A 21,178-nucleotide genomic window follows, 5' to 3' on the forward strand; every position below is an offset into this window, starting at 1 on the left:
CTGGTGGGATTCCACGACCTGCAGGACTTCTCCCACCCGTGCCACGTGCTGCCTGCAGCAGAATCCCTGGTGACACAGTGTCTGTCACGATGCATGTGCAGCACAAGTCAATAACCCTCTGTTTTCCAGCAGCTGGATGCACTGATGACAAACGAGTCCGTGTGATTTTTGGCAGTGATTTCTATGTTGTGTCTCATTGTGCAGAAGCATCGCAGCCATTTGGATTGACAAAGTCATCCGAAATGTTATGAATCCACATCTCCTGGTGAATTCATAGCTCTGAAACTGCTCTGCTGGGCCACGTCACTCCTCCTCCTCCTCCTCCTCCTTCCTGTTTTATCACACTTCCTTTTTCCCTTCCTTTCTCCGGGGGGCTGATGTATGTTCCTGGTGTCTGCTTGGGTCTCAGCTCTGTGCTCACTTGTCCAGGACTGCAGCACATCCTGTGCTGGGGGAGTCACACCAGCACTCACAGCATGGCTGGAGTCAGGCCTTTGCCTCAGCTCCTAACTCCATTCCACTTTGGCAAGTGGGTAGAACATCATTTCCTTTGATTTACCACTCCAGTGTAGGCAGAAAATCACTTTGAAGAACTCAGTTTTAGACCAAAGCCACCCTTGTGTTTGTATTTAGCACTGTACAACTCAACCTCTCAAGAACTGAGTGCTTGCTTCATGGCAATTAAATAATTAGTTCACAATTTTGGGACAGCTGAGGTATCTGTGCTCTGGGACACACAGGAAGCAGTTTCTTGCTGTAGATTTCTGTTTTGTTTTGGGGTTGGGCTTTTTGTTTGTTTTCTGCAATTGAAAGGGCCCCATTCAGATCCCCAGACAAAAGCGATTTCTGCTGTGGCCTTGGCACAGTTGTTTCCTGCATTTTCTTTGTTCCTGGGACTTTGCAGTTTGACAACGACCCTGACCCCTCGCTTTCGAGTTCAGAATGACCAGAGTTAGGCAAAACAGCATCTGATATTATGGAATGTGAACAGAAAAGTAATGAGAGTTAAGTTCTAGGCTTGGAGACCCCAGGGGAAGGATGTTGTCTGAGGAGGTGAATCAAACAGGGGTGAGTGCCTTCCCACCAACAGTTCTGCTGCTTTAACCTCTGGTTTGGCCAATGTGGAAAACAGATCTTCCTGTGAAAGCCTGTGCTGTTGATATGTGATTGGAAAGAGCATGTTCAGTGCCATGTGCTTTTCCCTAAGCAGCTAGATTTTCTTTCTGCTTCCACACAGACACGTCTTCCGCCTCCGAGGACGAGGGCTCGCTCAGGCGCCAAGCTGCTCTCTCTGCTGCATTGCACCAGAGCTTACAGAATGCTGAGTCTTGGATCAACCGATCTGTTCAGGGGTCATCCACATCCTCATCAGCATCCTCTACACTTTCCCATGGAGAAGGCAAAGGGACCAGTGGGTCACTAGCTGATGTATTTGCCAATACTCGAATAGGTAGGAGCTGGGTACGAACAGAACAATCGCTTCGAGTTCAGACTGTGTTGATAAAGCTGGAGTTGTTGATAAAGCTGGAGTTGTTGGTAAAGCTGGAGTTGTCCCTTGCAGAAGGGAAATTCAGAGCAAGAGTTTAGCTGGTGTTGATGGAACTTGCTAGGATTGGTTGGAGTTGCGCCATCGTGCTGTTGTTTTCCTGAAGAATTTCAGAAGATTGAGGTGGTTGTAAAAGGGAGAGTGGGGAGCAGGAGCTTCTGGAAGCAGGGAAGACTCCAGGGACAGTGTGGACAGAGCAGGAGGCACAACTCTCTGTGTCCTGTGTTGCTTTATGTCTCCAGCTCTCGGGAGCTCCCATGGGTACAAAGCTGCCCAGTGCAAGTGGCATTTTCATCTGTGTCCTGACGAATCCCTTAGGGGGTGTCTGTGCCTGTGGAGTGGGGAAATGCTGTCTTCAACATCCTCATTTTGCTCTGAGGCCCCGTGGTTTGTTGTTTGCATTAGATCAGGAAAGAAAAAGAACCAAATGCAGCTCTGTGTGTGAACAAATGTCATTAAAAAACAGGGTGAGAGGAGTAAAGCTTTAGCCCAGCTCTTCATGGCTGTCTGAGGAATAACCAGAGCATCCAGGTACTGAGGAGATGGAGCAAAATCTACAGATCTGGATACCCCAGGCTCAGTTTTCTGAGGCTCTGAGGTGCTCCTTGCTGCTGATGCTTCTGTATGAAATGGCCAAGTTTGTTTTTGCTCTGTGTATGTTTGTCCTTTTTAGCTGCTGGTGAGGAAATTCCTGCACCGTAGGACATTGTCTGTATTTCATGTGCTCTCTGCTTCTGCTTAACTGGGTTGGGGCAAGCAGTGCTTAGAAGTGCTGGTGATTTTATCTTCCACTTATTTATCCTTTTATTGCTGTTATTTTTGTTTGTTTATTTGCTGGGATGCAAATTGTTTCCTGAAATGGAAAACTGAGGAGATTGCCCATAAAATGTAGTCAATATAATTAATGTCTTTGAAGCAGAGAGGCTGTTTTTAATTGGAGCATGCAGAAGGCCACATTACCTTTTGCCATGAATTAAGGTAACACAGCTTTTTACCTCCAGAATATCTACTGTCTAATCTAATTAGTGTCTTATGCAAAATAGAAGCTTTAAATCTTTGTCAGGATTCTATTTGCCACATTCATCCCTTGTTAACACCTGGTTTAAATGAATAGAACTCTCACATACACAATTCTGTACATCTCTCTTTTGAGAGTAATAACAAGTCCTGCAGATGTTTGGATTGTACAAATCCACATCCTTTGCAGTGATTTTAGAAGTTCAGTGCATGAGAAATATTCCTTGCCACCGTGTCTCCAAAGGGATGCAGAAGTGAGGGGTTTTTTTCTCCTTAGAAAAAGGGAAATCGACACAGAATCAATCACAAAACCCTGTCAGTGGGAATTATTTGGGATTTGACTTCAGACTATCTATAAACAACCCGTAGTTTCAGATTGTTGGGTTTTTCCTTTGTAAGCAACAGCTGCTGGTGCTGTTAAGACAGACTAGAATATTCTTGCCCTATCAGATGACTGAACCTGCTGGGTTGTGTAAAGAAACCCCACATTAGCAAAAATCCCTTGTTTAAGAGACAGTTCACAGGAGAATTCCTGCAGGGTGCAGTTGCAGCCTTGGCTGAAAGGCAGGACAGTGTCTTGCAGCTTGAAGCAGAAGACCCAGCTCACACTATTCATTGGATTTATTCTGTGGCTGCTGGTCAAGCTCTGTGACCACCCAGCTGGAAGGGATTGAAACCCAACACAATTTTTGCTGATCTGCTTTGTCAAATTCCCACGTTTGTTTTCAAAAGCCCTCACTAACAAAAAAACCTAAATAGTAGAATTCTAGCAAGAGAGATCAGTGGATGTTTCAGAGCTCATGCAAATCTCAAACTTGGAAAAAAAAATTTTTTTTTTTACAGTACTGAATGTCAAGAGACTGAGCTTCAAGGTTAGAAACCAAGAACAGGAATTCTGTTTTGCTGAAGCACTTTCCTGACATGGACAAAAACTTGTGCCTTTGGTTTTTGGTTTCCAGAACAGTTCCTCTCCTAGAGCTGCTGAACCTTTAGGAATCAGTGTCTTTAGCATTAATGAGGGTTCCCATACATCCAACCCATTCAATCCTTAGGATTACTGGGAACAGGTGACTGACACTTTGCTCATTGGGGGATAATAAAAGGTGTATTTAGCAGCTTTCTTCTTTTTCTAGAAAGTTTCTCAGTCCCTCCAGATGTCACAGCAACTACCTCCACCCCGTCAGCGCGGCCGGCAGCCATCGACCTCCCTCCCTCTGGGATTGTGAAGGGGATGCACAAGGGATCCAACCGCTCCAGTCTCATGGACACTGCAGATGGTAGGGCACCTCAGGGCACCCAGGAGCTGCAGCAGGGTCCAGAGAGGGCTTGAATCACATCATTTGTTCTCCCAGCTCTGGGTGATCTCAGAATTCACAGAGATGACCAGTTTGGGAGAGATCTCCAAGATCGTCGAGTCCAACCCAGCCCCAACACCTCAACTCAACCCTGGCACCCAGTGCCACGTCCAGGCTTTGTTAAACACATTCAGGGGTGGTGACTCCACCACCTCCCTGGGCAGGCCATTCCAGAGCTTTATCACTCTTTCTGTAAAAAACTTTTTCCTGATATTCAGCCTAAATTTCCCTTGGTGCAGCTTAAGGCTGTGTCCTCTGGTTCTGTCAGTGCTGCCTGTAGAAAGAGCCCAACCCCACCTGAGCACAGCCACCTTTCAGGGAGTCATAGAGAGTGACAAGGTCACCCCTGAGTCTCCTTTTCTCCAGGCTGAGCACCCCCAGCTCCCTCAGTTGTCCCTGAGTCGTTATCTCACTGAAGCTCTTCACAAAATCAGAATGGTTTTGGTGTTGGCATTAAGATCTTACTGTGCTGCAGGTGTGGTGTTGGCATCTGGGGGGAGTTTCTTCATGGACTGGGTGGTCAGGCTTTGGAAGTGCCCAGGGAGGTGGTGGAGCCCCAGATCCCTGGAGGTGAGTGGGAAGGACTGGATGTGGCACTCATTGCTCTGGTCTTTCCCTGCAGGTGTTCCTGTGAGCAGCAGAGTCTCCACAAAAATTCAGCAGTTGCTGAACACCTTGAAAAGACCTAAAAGACCACCCCTGAAAGAATTCTTTGTGGATGATTTTGAAGAAATTGTGGAAGGTAATAGCACAAATAATGGTTGTATGCACATTTGTTACAAGTGGATACTCTGGAAGCTGAGCTCTTTGTGCTGTTGTTCTCAAGGTTGACTCAGATTCACTGTTTGCAGCAGCCTCCATGAACAGCCTGACCCAAAACCAGTGTTTGAAGTAATTCACTGTTCTGCTGAGCTTTGGGGAATCTCCTCAACACTAAACTTCTTAAAAAAATATTTAAATAGATTTTTCAACCCCTTTCATTTGCTTAAGCTACTTTAATTAATTTCCCAAAGGGATTGTCCTCACTTTTGGTAATTTTATTCCAGCATTATTTTCTAAGGTTTTCTTTTCTGCAGTTCTGTGTTCCTTTCCTCACTGATGTGTTGAACACCTTTGAACAACATCCTGTAAGAAGCCTTTGTTCATGATCTCTTGTTTTGTCCAAGAATTCCCAGGAAATGGGATGGAATGGGTTGTTAAATACTTTTCCTCATTCCTTTAGGTTTATTTTCAGTTTATTTCAAGCTGAACTGTCAGGTGACAAACGGGCAAAGACGGAGAATATTATTTTACTTGGATTATATTAGAAATACCAACAGATACTGGAGATAATATTGAATTTTCTCAGTTCCCCAGCCTGACCCCAACCAGCCCAAGCCCGAGGGCCGCCAGATGACCCCGGTGAAGGGAGAGCCCCTGGGAGTGGTGTGTAACTGGCCTCCTGCCTTGGAAGCAGCTCTGCAGCGCTGGGGAACCACTCAGGCCAAGTGTCCCTGTCTGACAGCCCTGGATGTGACAGGAAAACCAGTTTATACCCTCACATATGGTGAGTTGAGCCTCCCCTGCCTTCCCCTGCTCAGCTGTGCCAGAGAGCAGCAGCAGGGAGAGCATGGGGCTCGTGGGTTCAGAGGGGTTGCAAAAACCCTCCTGGTCTTTGCCAGGGTTGTGGACAGAGCAGTGTGAGTGCAGGTGGTAAAAAAGCCAAGGTGTGAGCTGTTCTCCTCCCTGCTTGATCCAGAGTTGTGCAAGTGTCTGTTCTCTGTCTTCCAGGCAAACTGTGGAGCAGAAGTCTCAAGCTGGCCTACACCCTGCTTAATAAACTGGGGACCAAAAACGAACCCGTGTTAAAACCTGGAGACAGGGTAAGGACTTTGGGACTCTCTGCTTCTCCCTCTGGAGTGAAACCAGGGGTTTGGGGGCTGGAACTTTCCACTGACACCGTAGTGAGACTCTAACTCCAGGGACAAGGCTGCTTGGGACAGAAATTGGTGTGATTTTTCAGGGCTTTTGGCTCCTCTGTGAGCAGCTTCTTGGCTCTGGGTTTTGAAATGCATCTGAAGAAGAGCTCGCAGCTCTGAGGGAAGTGCAGGGTTTGATCTCTGTGTCTTGGCTGTGTGTGAGCCTTCACGTACCCAGGCACTGTGTGAGGAGCTCAGGCACATCCTGTGTGAGGAAGAGTGTGAAATAACACCAAGTTTTCTGAGTTCTAGTCACTGTAGATGTGGATTGTGAAATGTTGACTTGTGGGTTGCAGGTAGCCCTTGTGTATCCCAACAACGACCCCGTGATGTTCATGGTGGCATTTTATGGCTGTCTTCTGGCTGAAGTGATCCCAGTGCCTATAGAGGTACCTCTTACCAGAAAGGTAACGTTGATGGAACTTGGAGGAGTGATGTGGGATGGAAACCAAGTCAGGCCATAGCCTCTGACAGCATTTCACAGCCTCCAGCTGCTGCCTGAGCAGCTCTGTACCAACAAGGACTTTTGGAAGCTCGGATTGGCATTTACAAATGGAAAAACATATTGATCAGAGCTGTGCTGAGCAGCTGGAGATGGTCAATTCTCCTAAATGATGCAGTCTTCACTTCCTTATCACAAATAATTCATACAGAATAGATTAGAGTGTGGATCTGCCCCCTGGTTGATGGGAGGGGGCTCAGTCCAGCCTTGCTGAGCTCTGCCAGGCTCTGATTTTGCTGGAGATGGAGGTGCTCAGTGTTCCTGAAGACATTGAGGCACTATTTGTAAATTATTTGCCCAGCAAAGTGTTTTCTTTACCCTTACCAGAATTTTTGCACTGTTGCCATGTTATTGCTGTGTCAAGAGCTGTGTGAAACTATAGGATTTCATAAGAGTAACAAAAACAATAAGGTCATGGCAAACATTATGGCAGGAGAGGTGGCAATGAGCTCAGGGAGCACTCAGGGACTCACAGAGCTTTCATTTCATTCTCTGCACTGTGACAGACTGCTATAGCAACCAAATGCAAAATTAAAACTTCTCTGGTATTTGCCCAATCAGTTTCTGAGAGAGCCTCCTCATTTTATCATTGTGCAACAGAAATTGGCTCCAGGGGATGGAGAGGTCTCGTTATCCCAGTGTAATTACATGTTTTGCTTTTTTTGCCTCTCAGTTCCTCTTTGCAGCATCTGGGTCTCCATTAATGCCAGGAGATGGGGTGAGCTCCATGCCTGGGTGCTGGGCAGGAGCTCTTGTTTCCCCTGGGTTTCACATCCAGTGCATTTTAATCTTGCCAGTGCCATGTTTCATGGGGTCACAGCATGGTTTGAGTTGGAAGGGACCTTAGGGACCATCCAGTTCCATCCTTTGCCATGGCCAGGGACACCTTCCAGTAGCCCAAGTCCTTCCAGTTGTGATTCTGTGATCCTGTGTGGGAATGGGTTGTTTTCTTCTTTTCCTTGCCATTCCTTGCCCCAGTCCCCAAAGCATTATCAAACCTTGGATTTTGATGAGGGAAAGCTGACTTTTGTCATCTTTGAGCAGGAGTGACCTTTCCCCTCTTCCCTCAGGATGCTGGTGGGCAGCAGATTGGTTTCCTGCTGGGGAGCTGTGGCATTGCTCTGGCCCTCACCACTGAAGTGTGTCTGAAAGGGCTCCCAAAAACCCAGAATGGAGAAATCGTGCAGTTCAAAGGTGAGCTGGTTACAGATTGGCTTTTGATTGTACTTTTGCTGCAGCTGAACCATCTGAAAGGAGCTGTCAGGACTCTGAAGGCACTTGGGGGATAAAGGGGCAGCTCCTGATCCCATCAGCAAAATGTGTAGGATTTGTTTGTGGTGAGATTGACCCCTGTGTGTGACACAGCTGCTCTGCTGTTCTGGGGGTCACAAGGAGCCACCTCCCAAGCCAGGGTTGTGCTCAGGTCCCTTCAGTGGCATTTGTAGGTTCCAAGGCAGTTTTATTCACAAGCTTTATTTAGGAATGCTGCAGGGATCTTCCCTGAGAAGAGGAAGTACCTTTTTGCCCACTGAACCTCCTGATGAGAAATGAGATGAACCTTCTGGCTCGTAGCTGGGCTTGGCTTGGAATTTTGCTTGTGTAACTGAACTTGGACAAATGATGGGGTTTAGTGTATTCTTGCAGAATATAAATCCCTCAATAAATAAACTGATATTAATGTACCATTTAATTTTGGCTCCAGGTTGGCCCAGACTCAAATGGGTTGTGACAGATTCAAAATATCTCTCCAAATCTCCCAAGGATTGGCAGCCCAACATCTCAGCAGCAGGAACTGAGCCAGCATATATTGAGGTAAGTGCTGAATGGGGAATAGAAAGTACCTTCCATGAGCTGAATTTAATGTTCTAATCACCAGAGAGAGAATAGTTTCACCTCACTCCCTTAAACTTCCCACTTTCCTGCCACTGAAACAAGCCTTTCACTGTGGACATCCTGCTGTGAAGCTCATTTTAGGTTTGAATCCCTTTGTGGCCTCGAGTACTGCTTGGAATAAGTTGGAGAATCGTTTTTGTTCCAAAAAAGTGAGGGATGGAGACAGCTGAGCTCTGAGGTGGTGCTTGATAGCACCATTTCTGCCAGTGCTTGAGCCAGCAGCAGTTGGAATTCTCTGTTCTTGCAGTAATGCTGATTTTTGTTCCTATGCCAGAAGGTAACATGTAGGGATCGTGTTTGTTTTCTCAGCTTTTATTGAGACAGGGCAGTTGAGAGGTGTTTTAAAAGATTTTATTCTATTATCAGTCTTGATGAATAGTGAGACACAAGAGTAAAGCTCAATGCCATTCTATCAGAAGCTAACTTATTTTCTGGTTACAATACCTGATAAATTACAATAATTTTTCTACCTGGTCCTGCTACAATGCACCTTTCACAGGTCTAATTCTCTAAAATTATGTAAGCTTTCTATAACATTTTTAAAATTCCTCACAAATCCATTTCCCACAGGATTGCAGTGGTTTCAGTGGTGGTTCAGCCATCCTGAAGCACAGATTGGCTTTTCAGTATGTTACAGGAGCAGGAAGAGGTGTCATGAGCAGCAGTGACAGTGAAATAAACACAAACACGTTCATTTTTTCTCCCATCTCCATGGAGATTTTCCATGTGTGCCACCACAATAACCATCTCCTCGGGTCTAAGCTTTCACACAGAGAGAAAACTTCATTTTCAGGTGGATTCTGTGATTTAACTTCCTTAATTCCTCTGTTCCTTACCTTGCTTTAACTTCTCTCCTTGCAGTACAAGACCAGCAAGGAGGGCAGTGTCATGGGTGTCACCGTGTCCCGTGTGGCCATGCTGGCTCACTGCCAAGCCTTGTCTCAGGCCTGCAACTACTCTGAAGGTGGGTGAGGGCACACAACATCACAGGTTGGCAACATTAAGTGGTTGCCTCTCATATCTTCAACATCTGTCTCTGAGTAACCAGTATTTACTTCCAAAAATAAATAAAATTTGAAATCGCAGATCAATTCTCCCTCCAAAAAAGTGAAAATTAGCTGTGATGTTTTTCCATCTAAAATGGCATCATTTTCACTGCCATGATGAAGAGGAATAAAAAGGGGGATTTATATAATTTCTATGAAGTTACTGAGTCTGTTCTGATGAACCAAAAGAGGAACAAATGAATGAAAAATGGAGCATTTTTCACCAAGCTGGAGTCCCCTCTCACTGCACTGATGGCCCACTGAAATGTCTTTCATTGCTGGTAGTGTGTAAATACCAAAGTTTCTGGGGCTGGGGCTCTTCTGGTCCTGTGAGGTTTTTGGGGAACCCAGAAATGGAGGTTGGAAGGTGCTGGTGGTATTCCAGAGAGTTTTGCTGTAGCTTATGGTTATCCTGATGTGCCTTGTAAATCAAGCTAATCCCTACATCCATGAGTGAAACTATTTATAGAGCTGTAGGTCACAGAGCTTTAAAATGCAAAGTTTGCCTTTAGAATCCATCACTTGAGCTCCCATCACTGCTGAGAGTCAGGGCTCCAGTGATGTTCTCTGGCTGCCCTTCCCTCCCCTGCTCGTGCACAGCGAGCTTCAGACCCTTCCTGTCCTGCTGATGGACACCTCAGGCTGGAATGTGATTTCCAGCTGGCTGCTGCATTTCCAAATGTGATTTCCTTGCAGCTTTCTGGACGTGTTCCTGCTCAGGAATGGACGTGCAGTTGTTATTTGCATGGCAGGGAGCTGTGATCAGCAACACGTGTAATCAAACAGGGCCCTGGGCTGCCCCTGGAGCAGGGCTGACAGATCAGGGATGTTCATCCTTGTGCACATTCCAGCATAAATGATGGGCACAGCTCTGCTGGCACGTTGCACTTGACAGCTTCACCTTTTTTTTTCCCCAGGTGAAACGATAGTGAATGTGTTGGATTTTAAGAAGGATGCAGGGCTGTGGCATGGCATTCTAACGGTGAGTTGCTTCCAGAGCTCTCTGTAATGAGAGATTAGTGATTAGGTGGGATATTAGGAAAAATTTCTTCCCTGTGAGGGTGGGGAGGCCGTGGCAAAGGGTGCCCAGAGAAGCTGAGATCCCTGGAAGTGTCCAACGCCAGGTTGGATGGGGCTTGAAGCACCCTGGGATAGTGGAAGGTGTCCCTGCTCATGTCAGGGGTGGCACTGGATGAGCTTTAAGATCCCTCCCAACCCAACCCATTCCAGAATTCCATGATTCTGTGATAACAGTAGCATTTGAGTCCATAGCTGGGAACATTACTTGTTAAAAAACCATTTCCCTCCCTGGCAAACCTCCAGTTCTCTGGGGGAACAACAGAATCATCCTGACTAAACCTCCGTGAGCTCATGATGGGGTGGAAGTTGATGGGCACTGAGGGTGACTCTTATTTCTAATAACTCAATGAAAGGTTTGGGATCCCTTTCCTAACAATCCTTTTCCTGTTTTTCAGAATGTAATGAACAAGCTGCACACTATCAGCGTGCCCTATTCTGTGATGAAAACCTGTCCTCTCTCATGGGTGCAGAGGGTTCACGCCCACAAAGGTAACTCAGGGGGGATCCACAACTTCAGCTTGGAGTTCTCAGGATCCAAGAGTGATGAGCACTAAAATCTCAAATGCCTTAAACCCTTCAGGCATTTCCATGACAAATCTCAAGGGCCAGGAGTTTCACTAATGTCCAAATGTAGTTGATTTTTATTTTGCAGTGTTAGATAGATTTTCTAGATCCTCAGGCAGGGCTGGAGCTCATGTCTGTAACTCAGTGGGAGATTTTAAGCCCCCAGTCATGTGGATACTTGTAAAACTCCTTGCATTGGTGACTTGCCAGAGGTTGGAACAGGAATATGACAGCTTGGGAGGACAGGGGACTTTGCCATTTATTTCTGTGCACAAAGTCCTAATGCCATGTCAGTGGTGGGGAACACGATGGGGATCTTGTGACTTGGAGCCAGTTTCTTTTATGAAACCAAGGAAATGGTAGAGTGCAGCAGGAGCCCCTGGTCACTGGCCTCCCTGAGGGCTTTCAGAGGGTGATGATGATTTATGGCCTTTGGAGGAGGAGCTGTGGTGATGACAGACCCTGGCTCGGGTGGTGGCAGTGCCACAGCAGATGCCATTGTGTGTTGGCTTTGCTGTTACTGCAGTCTCACCTATTTAAGGCTTCCTTGCTTAGGTGAGAATTCCCTCATTTGGGGGGGGTCTCAGACCTTGTGAGTTCTATGCAAATAACCCTTGGGAAGCTTTGATTTGTCCTGAGCTGGTGTTTTTTGTGTTGGTTGCAGCAAAAGTTGCTCTGGTGAAGTGTCGAGACTTGCACTGGGCCATGATGGCCCACAGGGACCAAAGAGATGTGAGCCTGAGCTCCCTGCGGATGCTGATCGTCACCGACGGCGCCAACCCCTGTGAGTGTCCCCAGCCCTGCCCCAGCCCTGCCCAGGCCTCTCCCTGCAGCCCCTGGCATCAGGATCAGCTCCCTTGGAGCTCTCCTTTGGGGCAGAGCTCTGCCTCCTGCTGCTTGGGCACAGGACAAGGGTGTTTCGAGGTTTTTGTGTTGCCATCTTTTGGGTTGTGAGAGATCCTGCAAAGCAGGAAAAGGGAGAGTTGGATTGCAGGCAGTGTTTATAAAATCAGAGAATTGTTCAGGCTGGAAAAGACCTTTAAGACCATCGAATCCAGCCCTTCACCTAGCACCAAGTTCACCACTAAACCCTGTCCCCAAGTGCCACGTCCACACATCCTTTAAATCCCTCCAGGGATTGTGATTCCACCACTGCTCTGGGCAGAATCCAATGTGTGAATGTCCAGTCTGGGCTTGTTCCAATGCCTGACCATCCTTGGAGTGAGGAGATTTTCCTTCATGTCCAACCTAAACCTCCCCAGCACAACTTGAGGCTGCTTCCTCCTGGAGTTTCCCAAATCCTCCTCCTGACCCTTCCTGTAGATGGGCATGAAATCAATATCTGTGAAGTCCTAGTGCATCTTCTCTTTCTTCCCAGGGTCTGTTTCCTCCTGTGATGCCTTCCTGAGCTTGTTTCAGAGCCATGGGCTCAAACCAGAGGCCATTTGTCCCTGTGCCACCTCCCCCGAAGCGATGACCGTTGCAATCCGGAGGTAACAGATTGAGTCATCCAGCCTGGGCTTTCTTCACACTTGGGTTGGTCAGAGTTGATTTAAGCATGTAATGAACTCCTCTGACATTTACTCTGTGTGCTCAGGTACTCAAGTTGCTGAGCTTTAAACCTCCCTCCTGAGATGCAGGTGATTTCTGAGGTGTGTGACAGCTCAGCAGTGCCTGAGCTGCTTTTTGCTCCTCCTGATTTCCACAGCCTGGGAGGTGTTCTGAATCTGAGATGAGATTTGAGATCATTTGGACATTCCCATACTCTGTTTCTTTCCATTGCTGCCTTCTGTAACAAACAGCCCTGCAGTCCTGTGGCCTGGGAGCTGGAGTTTGCCATGGGGTGAGATAAGGAGCTGGCAGAGGAGCTGCAGTGCCCAGGAACACAATTCCTTAGGGATTGAAAATTTTCGTGGAGATCCTTACTGCCATCACAGTCTGAAATGGTTATGCAAAGCAGAGACACTGAATGCACCTATTTCTGTTGCTGTGCCATTTCCATCTGAGAGATCTAACATCTCTAACACCAAGCCTGGGTGCCTGATTGAGAGTATTTATTCATTTTGTCTCCTTCCCAGGCCTGGAGTCCCCGGGGCCCCTCTGCCAGGCAGAGCCATCCTGTCCATGAACGGGCTGAGTTTCGGTGTGATTCGAGTCAACACTGAGGATAAAAACTCTGCTCTCACTGTCCAGGATGTTGGGCATGTGATGCCAGGAGGTAAAAACAGACAGGAGGCTGATGTGAGATGTTTTTGGGGATGTTTTAGGAGCAGAATGGGTCAGTGTTGTCTCCCGTGTCAGTCTTGGTGTGGGAGAGGTGGGGCAGTGCCAGACTCAGTCATTTCTGTCACGATTAAACGTGTCAGTTCTCACACAGGGCAAAATTTGGGAGCTGCTTTTAATAAAGCCTGATTTGTCCTAGGCATGATGTGTATAGTGAAACCAGATGGGCCACCCCAGCTCTGTAAAACAGACGAGATTGGTGAAATCTGTGTGAGCTCCAGAGCAGGAGGAATGATGTACTATGGGCTGGCAGGGGTGACAAAGAATACTTTCGAGGTATGTCTAGCAGAATGCATCTTTCCTACCCCATTTTCTGTGTAAAACTGGTGTTGTACAACCCCTTGGGTTTGTAACTGAAGTGTTAATGGTTTTTATAAACATGCACTGGAAATCTCCTTGCAGTTAGAGATACTCAGAATCCCCTCCATACACATCTCCCACCCTGGCTGTACCAAGGGTTCCCTGCCCTTCTCCTCTTCCCTTCACTCCATTTAAGTGCAATTCTTGGGGTGGTTTTTCTCCATAATTTTGGGGTGGTTTGGGAAGGTTTTTCTCTCCTCAGGCCTCCAATGTCCTCCCTTGTGTTGCAGGTGATCCCTGTGAACTCCTCTGGCTCTCCAGTGGGGGAAGTGCCCTTCGTGCGCTCCGGCTTGCTGGGATTTGTTGGACCTGTACGTGAGGCAGCTCAGAGCCTGCACTGCTCTGGCCCTTCAGCATTTCAAAGAAAACCTTTTGGGGAGGGGGGATGTGTGAGAAGAGCTCGCTGTGAGTTCCTCACTGTTGCCTTCTTGTCTCGCAGGGCAGTTTGGTGTTTGTGGTTGGGAAAATGGACGGGTTGCTGACCGTGAGCGGGAGAAGGCACAACGCCGATGACATCGTGGCCACTGGACTGGCTGTGGAGTCAATAAAAACAGTTTACAGAGGAAGGTCAGCACAAGAAACCCCATCACCTGCTGCATGTAATAAAGCAAAGCACAAGCTTTAGTACTTTCTTGGATTTCTCTTTGGTAGCTCAGTTAAAGCAAACATATTTTTGATGTAGGTAGTAATTGCCCTGATCCTGCCCAACACAGATCTTTTTCCCACTGTCCAGCCTGGCTTTTCATCAAGTCTGTGCTTCAGGGAAAGCAATCAAGTAACAAGATAAGTCAGCCACATGGAGAAATTAATTCTCTGTCTCTGCAGAGTTGCAGTCCTTAGCTGCTGGCTGGTGCAGCAAGGAAGAGTTTCATTAATTTGAGTTTTATTTAGCAGTTGTGGATATAATTTTCTAGATCTTCAGGCAGGGCTGAAGCTCATATCTCCAAGACTTACTGAGAGATTTTAAACCATCCTGTAGGTGCCTTTAAATCTTCTTTCATTTGGGCTTTGCCGGAAGTTGGAACAAGAATGTGACAGCAGGTTGGGAGAACAGGGGACTATGCCATATGGAAATTCCATCAGAAAGTGGAATTAACCCCTTAAATACTCCCCAGTCTTTCCTTTTGACTCAGTGTTAATTGTCTGATGCTTTTTCTCTTGCTTTTGCCCCATGGTTGTTTTAACAAGTGTGAATTCTGTGAACAAGTCCTGTCTTTAATCTCTCCTTGGCCTCCTGTTTGTGAGGAGTGACACTGGAGTGTGGCTCTGCCCTTTTCCTTAGGATTGCTGTGTTCTCCGTGTCCGTGTTCTACGACGAGAGGATCGTGGTGGTGGCAGAGCAGAGGCCAGATGCATCTGAGGAGGACAGTTTCCAGTGGATGAGTCGGGTGCTGCAGGTACAGCCAGGGCAAATCCTGCAGCTTTTGGGGTGTGGGCAGAGCAGAGGCCACTGATGGAGGGAGCCCAGGGATGGAGAGAGCCCAGGGATGGAGCTGCCACAAGCTTTGCATCCCTCTTGGCACAAGGTGTTTGTGCAGGGTCACAAGCTGTGTCCAAGCTGTTCTGTTGTGTCCTGAGGGAACTGGAGTGACTGGACAAGGGGAATGGCTTCAAACTGAAAGAGGAGGAATTTAAGTTAAATTTTGGGAAGAAATTCCTTGACCAGTCTGGGATTCCATGAATCACAGAGAACAGAGGGGCTCTGGCAGTCTCCTCTCTGAACTGCAGAGCAGGTCTGTGCTCAGGCTTTGGAGCTCTGCTTTTAGTCTGGATCATGTGGAGCTCAGATTTTGGCTTTAAAGCCACCCTTTTCTTTGGAGGTGCATTTTCAGCAGGGACCAAGTGGGCAGGGAAAGGCCAGAACAGCTGAATGAGTGTGGTCCTAAAAGAATGAGTAGCAAATACTTCCTTTGAGAGCTGCCTGCACTGCATGTGTGTCATTCCAGGAATGGCATTCAGGGAGTGAAGTGTGCAAGCTGGGGTGGAAAACCAGGGAAGTACCTGGTGCTCTGAATAATGGATCAGATGCCTGAATGCTGAGGCGGGCAGGAGGGAACAGAGTGTGATGGTTCAGAGGAGACAGATGGAGACAATCCCGAGATCAGAATCGTGTGATTCATCATCAAGCGTGGATATTTTGGGATTTTGGTCATGAAAGATGTAAAAATGGATTTGGTGTCTATGAAATGGGCTGTAAAGGCGGGGATGTACCCAGCACTTCAGGCTCACTGCAGGACTCACTGGAGGCACAGAGGTCACATGGGATGTCAGTGATTGACTCACAAGCCCAGGGATTTGTCTTGCAGTGTGTCAGTGCATCAGCAGACTGTCCAGCAGTGCCAGGAATGCCAGTGACCATCTCTCCTTTCTCTAGGCAATTGACAGCATTCACCAAGTGGGTGTTTACTGCCTTGCTCTGGTGCCAGCCAACACATTGCCAAAAACTCCACTGGGAGGGATCCACATCTCCCAAACCAAACAGCACTTTCTGGAGGGCTCTCTGCACCCCTGCAACATCCTCATGTGCCCGCACACTTGTGTGACAAACTTGCCAAAGCCCAGGCAGAAACAGCCAGGTAACCTGAAGCCCTTTTGGTTGGTGGTGTTGAACTGGGGCTCCAGGAGCCCGGGTGATGTGCTCCTCCCTGTCCCACCTGCTGGGGACCAGGGCCTGTCTTGTGCCCCGTGGCTGGGGTGTGCTCCAGGCTTCTCTTTGCATGTGTTAGTCAGGAATTTTAATTCCCACCTTTGAACTCACTGGGATTCTCCCTCCTGATGAATAGAGACCAGCAGTGCCTGCTGAACTCCAGCAGTGAGGCTCATTCCCAGGAGCAGGGAGATCCTCTGCAGGGACTCTCTGTACCTTTGCTCTTTCCCAGAGTGCTGCTGTCTCTCCACAGGTGTGGGCCCTGCCTCTGTGATGGTGGGGAACCTGGTTGCTGGGAAGAGAATCGCTCAAGCCTCTGGGAGAGATCTGGGTCAAATAGAAGACAATGATTTAGTTAAAAAGGTAAATCAGTGTTTGTGACAACTGGAGAATGGGAAGGAGTTTTCCCTCCTGTGTGCAGAGCAGCAGTGGGGAGCACTGAAGGAGAAGCTGGTGTTGAATTCTTCCTGTCTCTTCCAGCACCAGTTCCTGACAGAAGTGTTGCAGTGGAGAGCTCAAGCGACTCCTGACCACCCACTCTTCCTTTTACTGAATGCCAAGGTAGAGTCAGTGCTGAGTTGTTGGGTTTTAAGGTCCATGTGCTATCCAGTGCCAGTTAGAGAGTCTCTAAAATCTTTTGCCCTCTGCAGTGCCTCTCTTTAACCTCTGTATCAGATTTTGCCCATAGATTTGTAACTTCAAACTTGACCCTTTGACCCTCTAGGTCCCTGCAGCAAATGGCTCTCATGGTTTGACACTTCATTTTAAAACTGAGCGTGTTTGTAGGTCCCACTGGTTCCTGTATCAGTTAATGGTGTATCCCTTGGTGCCACCATCCCTATCAATGGTGTTGAGTATATTCTGGCAAGGTTCTGGTGCAAGAAGACCTGAACTGACTCCCTGGAAGGTAGAATTTTCTAGAGCAGATCTAACTCCATCTCTGTCCTTTGGTACTGTAGTGGATGAGTGGCTCACTGGGCGCCAGCAGCCTTTAGGTAGAGATAACTCTTAGCTGTAGCCTCCTGCTAGCCAGCAAGCTTGGGTTGATCTCAGAGCAGCCAGTTTGTGTTGTGCCAGCCCCTGTTTAGAGCATTTTTGTGTCCTTTCAAGGGAACCACTGTGTGCACGGCCACCTGCCTTCAGCTGCACAAAAAGGCTGAGAGAATCGCCTCAGTGCTGTGTGACAAAGGCCATCTCAATGCAGGAGACAATGTGGTGCTTCTTTATCCTCCTGGTGAGTGAGTCCCACTGGGGAAACAGCCTGGCCTTGCTTTGGGATCTCACTGGGATCTGGAGAAGGGCACTCAGTACTTGTGAGAGTGCTCACTGGTGTGTCCTGACTGACTTTTGAGTCATTTAATGTTCTTTTCCTCTGTGATGGAGATGCTTTCCTGTGTGGTTCCTTTACTTCCCCCATTCCCTGTCCCAAGCTTTCCCAGCTCCCTTATGCTGCCCTTGCTGCTGGGCTGCTGATGTCACCCCCCTGAGCTGTGGGAACCCCAGGGGAGGAGCAGCAGTGCCCTGCTGTCCCCCAGTGCAGCTGTGGTGTCCTTGCAGGCATCGAGCTCATCACGGCCTTCTACGGCTGCCTGTACTCGGGCTGTGTCCCCGTCACCGTGCGCCCGCCCCACGCCCAGAGCCTGGTGGCAACACTGCCCACAGTGAGGATGATCGTGGAGGTGAGTGACGGGCTGGGCTCCAGGGGTGACCCCTGTGTCACAGGGACTGTGGCTGGAGCAGGGCTGGGTTGCTCACAGTCACACTGTCTGCTCCTGCCTCATGCTCCAGGGTGGCACAGTTGACCGAGCTCGTGGTGTCTGTGTGAGAGGGGTTGAGGCACATCTTGGAGCTGAGGGACAGTGTTCTCCTTCAGAAAATGCCAGAGAGAGCCCCCTCCTCACACATGGAGTGCTGAGAGCACCAGCATGGTGTTGCCACCCAGAATTTCACCTTGACACTCTTTAGTGCTGAGGAAGTCCAAATCCTGCAGTTAAGTCACTTCCCAAGCCCAGTAACCAGGACACAGCATGGGGAAGAAAGCTGGATCTTGCTGTGACACCTTCTCACCTGCTCTAGAGGTTCTGCCAGGGTCTCTGCAGGCTGGGCTGCACTGGGGGTTTAGTGAAGGGGAAGCAGAGCAGAGTGTGCAAAAGGCAGAGGAAGGAATTCAGGTTTGCTGAAAGAAACTGGCTGTAGATGATGATAAAATAATCTCTGCACATCAGCTCTTGCAGTGGCAGTGCTGCTGGGACATGCTCTTGGCTCTTTGTTTCAGTGAGTGTTCCTCTTTGCAGGTCAGCAAAGCCGCCTGCATCCTCACAACCCAGACCTTGATGAGGCTGCTCAAGTCCAGAGAGGCAGCTGGTGCTGTGGATGTGAAAACCTGGCCAACCATCATTGACACAGGTGAGCTCCCTGGCCCAGAGGCTCCTTGGAGTCCTGTGGAGGGGTGACTGGTGACTTCCAAGGGGACTGTCCCCCATTTCATTGAGTGGCTCTTGAAAATTTGTTAGAATATGTACAAAACTTATCCAAAATGTGCCCTTGTTCACTGAGAACTCTTCTGTATTGAGCTGTGCATGGGAAATGATTACAGTGATTTCTGCAGACAACTTTTGATCTGCTTAAGACAAGGACAAGTTGGTCTTTTCTCCCTTTTCCTGAGAATAAATAATTTTCTATGTGGAAGCTTTGGCAAGAGTTTTGCCATACACTAGCCTGTCTCTTCTGCAAAGAGAATTAGTGGAAGGCTTTATCTTCCATCTCTGGTGTTTTGAAAGTTGTGTTCTCCTTTGAAATACCAGTCAAGTAACCAAAATTAACCCGTTTGTTTCTCTCTTGCACAGATGACTTGCCCAGGAAGAGGCTGGCCCAGATCTATAAGCCACCCACACCCGAAATGTTGGCATATCTAGATTTTAGTGTTTCCACAACAGGCATGCTCACAGGAGTAAAGGTATAGTGACAAGTTAGGAAATGGGCATTTGTGTCTTGTATTGCCTGACCCTCTGAGCCACCTCCCCTTGACCTCCACCTCCAACTTCTAGCTTAAACAAAGACCCTGATTTTCTTCTAACAAAGCTGTGGGCTTCAGTTCCCTGAATTCTGCTGAGGAGGGAAACAGGTCTGCACAGTGGGGTCAGAAATTCTGCTGCTGCCTCCCCTTGGAGAGCTGCCCTGGGAGAGCAGCAGAGCTCTGAGCTCCACCAAGAGCAGAAGAGACAGAAAAAAGAGGATAAGAAACTAAAAAGGAAAGCCTTAGACTGTTGTTAAGGCTCCTGTGTTTGGAGTTGGAATCACAGGACAGTCAGGGTTGGGAGGGACCTCTGGAGATCCCCCAGTCCAAGGCAGGGTCACGCAGAGCAGGTGACAAAGGAATGTGTCCAGGTGGGTTTGGAATGTCTCCAGTGAGGAAGACTCCACAACCACCCTTGGCAGCTGTTCCAGTGCTCTGCCACCCCCATGGAAAGTTCTTGCTCATGTTGAGGTGGAACTCACACCACTGCAAGTTCAGCTGTTGGTGTCACTGTTGGTGTCAGAGCTCTGCAGTCTCTGCCTCTGCTGTGGAAGCTCAGGAACCAAACCATGGCCTTGCCTGCACCCCAGCTCTCCACGAACTGCCTTTGCTGTCCCTGGGGGGGCCTGGGCGGTGTCCTGGGCTCCAGCAGTGTCCCCTGTGTTGCAGATGTCCCACGCTGCAGTCAGTGGCCTGTGCAGGGCCATCAAGCTCCAGTGTGAGCTCTACTCCTCGCGGCAGATTGCCATTTGTCTGGACCCCTACTGCGGGCTGGGATTTGTGCTCTGGTGCCTTTGCAGGTAGGACTTTCTGGGGAGAGGGGCAGATTAACTCTTGGCTGCTTGGAAATTGGAAATGGCTGTAATTACAGACGTGTTGACATTACAGAATGATTTAATTTACAGTAAGGGGGGAATTTATCTTGGAGCTGACAACAACATGTTCCCTTTTGCTGTAGATTAGCAAGATGTTATCCCATCTTGATTATGTGTGTTTGTGCTGCCAAATATTCCTGGCTTCAGAATGTTTCTCTTCCCTTTCTTCCTTGATTACATGTTGCAGTAAGGGAGGTTTTGTTCTCTGTGGGGTTGAGCCAGTTCTCTTCCTTCACTGTCAGTGTGTGTTTGTGTGTGGATAAATTGTTATTCTTGTACAGTCAGTTGCATTTTTAAAATGTTGCTGCTCCAGTTTGCCTCAGCTGCAGTCCCACAACCTGCCTTTGGACTAGCAGGACTGTAATGTGCAAATACAGTAAATATTAATTTAAAGATAACTACAAGCTTCACTAAAATGTTTTCTCCCTTAATGTTCTTCACAGTGTGTATTCTGGACATCAGTCAATTTTAATTCCTCCTATGGAGCTGGAATCCAATCTTTTTCTCTGGTTATCTACTGTCAGCCAGTATAAAATAAGGGACACTTTCTGTTCCTATTCAGTCATGGAACTGTGTACAAAGGGACTTGGAAACCAAGTTGAAATGTTAAAGGTAAGAAACATTTCCTGAGTGTTACGTCACATAAATTAAGGAAGCTCTGGTAGTAAAGCAAAGTGATATGATTGTTAAATACAGATTTTCCTGTTGCACAGATCTCCAGGCCAGAGGTGCTCCAAAATCAAATCTCCAAAAGCAAATCTCCCTGGGAGGGGAGAGGACTGGGGAGGAGCAGGGGCTCTGGCAGTGCAGGGAGCACCTGCCAGGGAATGTCAGGGCAGCCCTGAGCAGGGAGGATCCCAGTGCTGCTCTGCAGCAGATTCCTTATGTAACAGTCTGCAGTGGAGCTCAGACCAGCACATGATGGAAAGCACATGTCAGGAGAGCTGCTCAATGGAGGTGTGTTCTCCTTGGAGATGAGAGAAGGGAAAAAATAGCTCCATGCCATGCCTGAGGTGGTTTTTTCCCTGGGATTTCC

At 48.0% G+C, this 21,178-nt stretch overlaps 1 protein-coding gene across 3 annotated transcripts in view; it reads left to right on the top strand.

The window, feature by feature from the left end:
* DIP2B (disco interacting protein 2 homolog B) overlaps window positions 1–21,178 on the top strand; it is a 61,719-nt gene that overhangs the window by 32,547 nt on the left and 7,994 nt on the right. Inside the window, exons 5-31 of one of the 3 annotated variants that reach the window (XM_064400941.1) lie at window positions 1,238–1,450; window positions 3,697–3,840; window positions 4,541–4,660; window positions 5,267–5,464; window positions 5,689–5,780; window positions 6,173–6,283; window positions 7,449–7,572; window positions 8,081–8,190; window positions 9,133–9,235; window positions 10,235–10,299; window positions 10,793–10,886; window positions 11,626–11,745; window positions 12,340–12,454; window positions 13,040–13,179; window positions 13,384–13,520; window positions 13,835–13,915; window positions 14,044–14,171; window positions 14,887–15,001; window positions 15,979–16,180; window positions 16,505–16,614; window positions 16,732–16,812; window positions 17,362–17,485; window positions 17,809–17,930; window positions 18,546–18,657; window positions 19,098–19,207; window positions 19,937–20,067; window positions 20,586–20,754. In XM_064400941.1, coding sequence (XP_064257011.1) covers window positions 1,238–1,450; window positions 3,697–3,840; window positions 4,541–4,660; window positions 5,267–5,464; window positions 5,689–5,780; window positions 6,173–6,283; window positions 7,449–7,572; window positions 8,081–8,190; window positions 9,133–9,235; window positions 10,235–10,299; window positions 10,793–10,886; window positions 11,626–11,745; window positions 12,340–12,454; window positions 13,040–13,179; window positions 13,384–13,520; window positions 13,835–13,915; window positions 14,044–14,171; window positions 14,887–15,001; window positions 15,979–16,180; window positions 16,505–16,614; window positions 16,732–16,812; window positions 17,362–17,485; window positions 17,809–17,930; window positions 18,546–18,657; window positions 19,098–19,207; window positions 19,937–20,067; window positions 20,586–20,754 — 3,371 coding nt within the window. The remainder of the gene's footprint in view (window positions 1–1,237; window positions 1,451–3,696; window positions 3,841–4,540; window positions 4,661–5,266; window positions 5,465–5,688; window positions 5,781–6,172; window positions 6,284–7,448; window positions 7,573–8,080; window positions 8,191–9,132; window positions 9,236–10,234; window positions 10,300–10,792; window positions 10,887–11,625; window positions 11,746–12,339; window positions 12,455–13,039; window positions 13,180–13,383; window positions 13,521–13,834; window positions 13,916–14,043; window positions 14,172–14,886; window positions 15,002–15,978; window positions 16,181–16,504; window positions 16,615–16,731; window positions 16,813–17,361; window positions 17,486–17,808; window positions 17,931–18,545; window positions 18,658–19,097; window positions 19,208–19,936; window positions 20,068–20,585; window positions 20,755–21,178) is intronic. The other 2 variants (XM_064400942.1, XM_064400943.1) reach the window with 2 other exon arrangements.

Source organism: Passer domesticus, chromosome 31 (assembly GCF_036417665.1).
Source record: "Passer domesticus isolate bPasDom1 chromosome 31, bPasDom1.hap1, whole genome shotgun sequence".
Classification (NCBI taxonomy): domain Eukaryota; kingdom Metazoa; phylum Chordata; class Aves; order Passeriformes; family Passeridae; genus Passer; species Passer domesticus.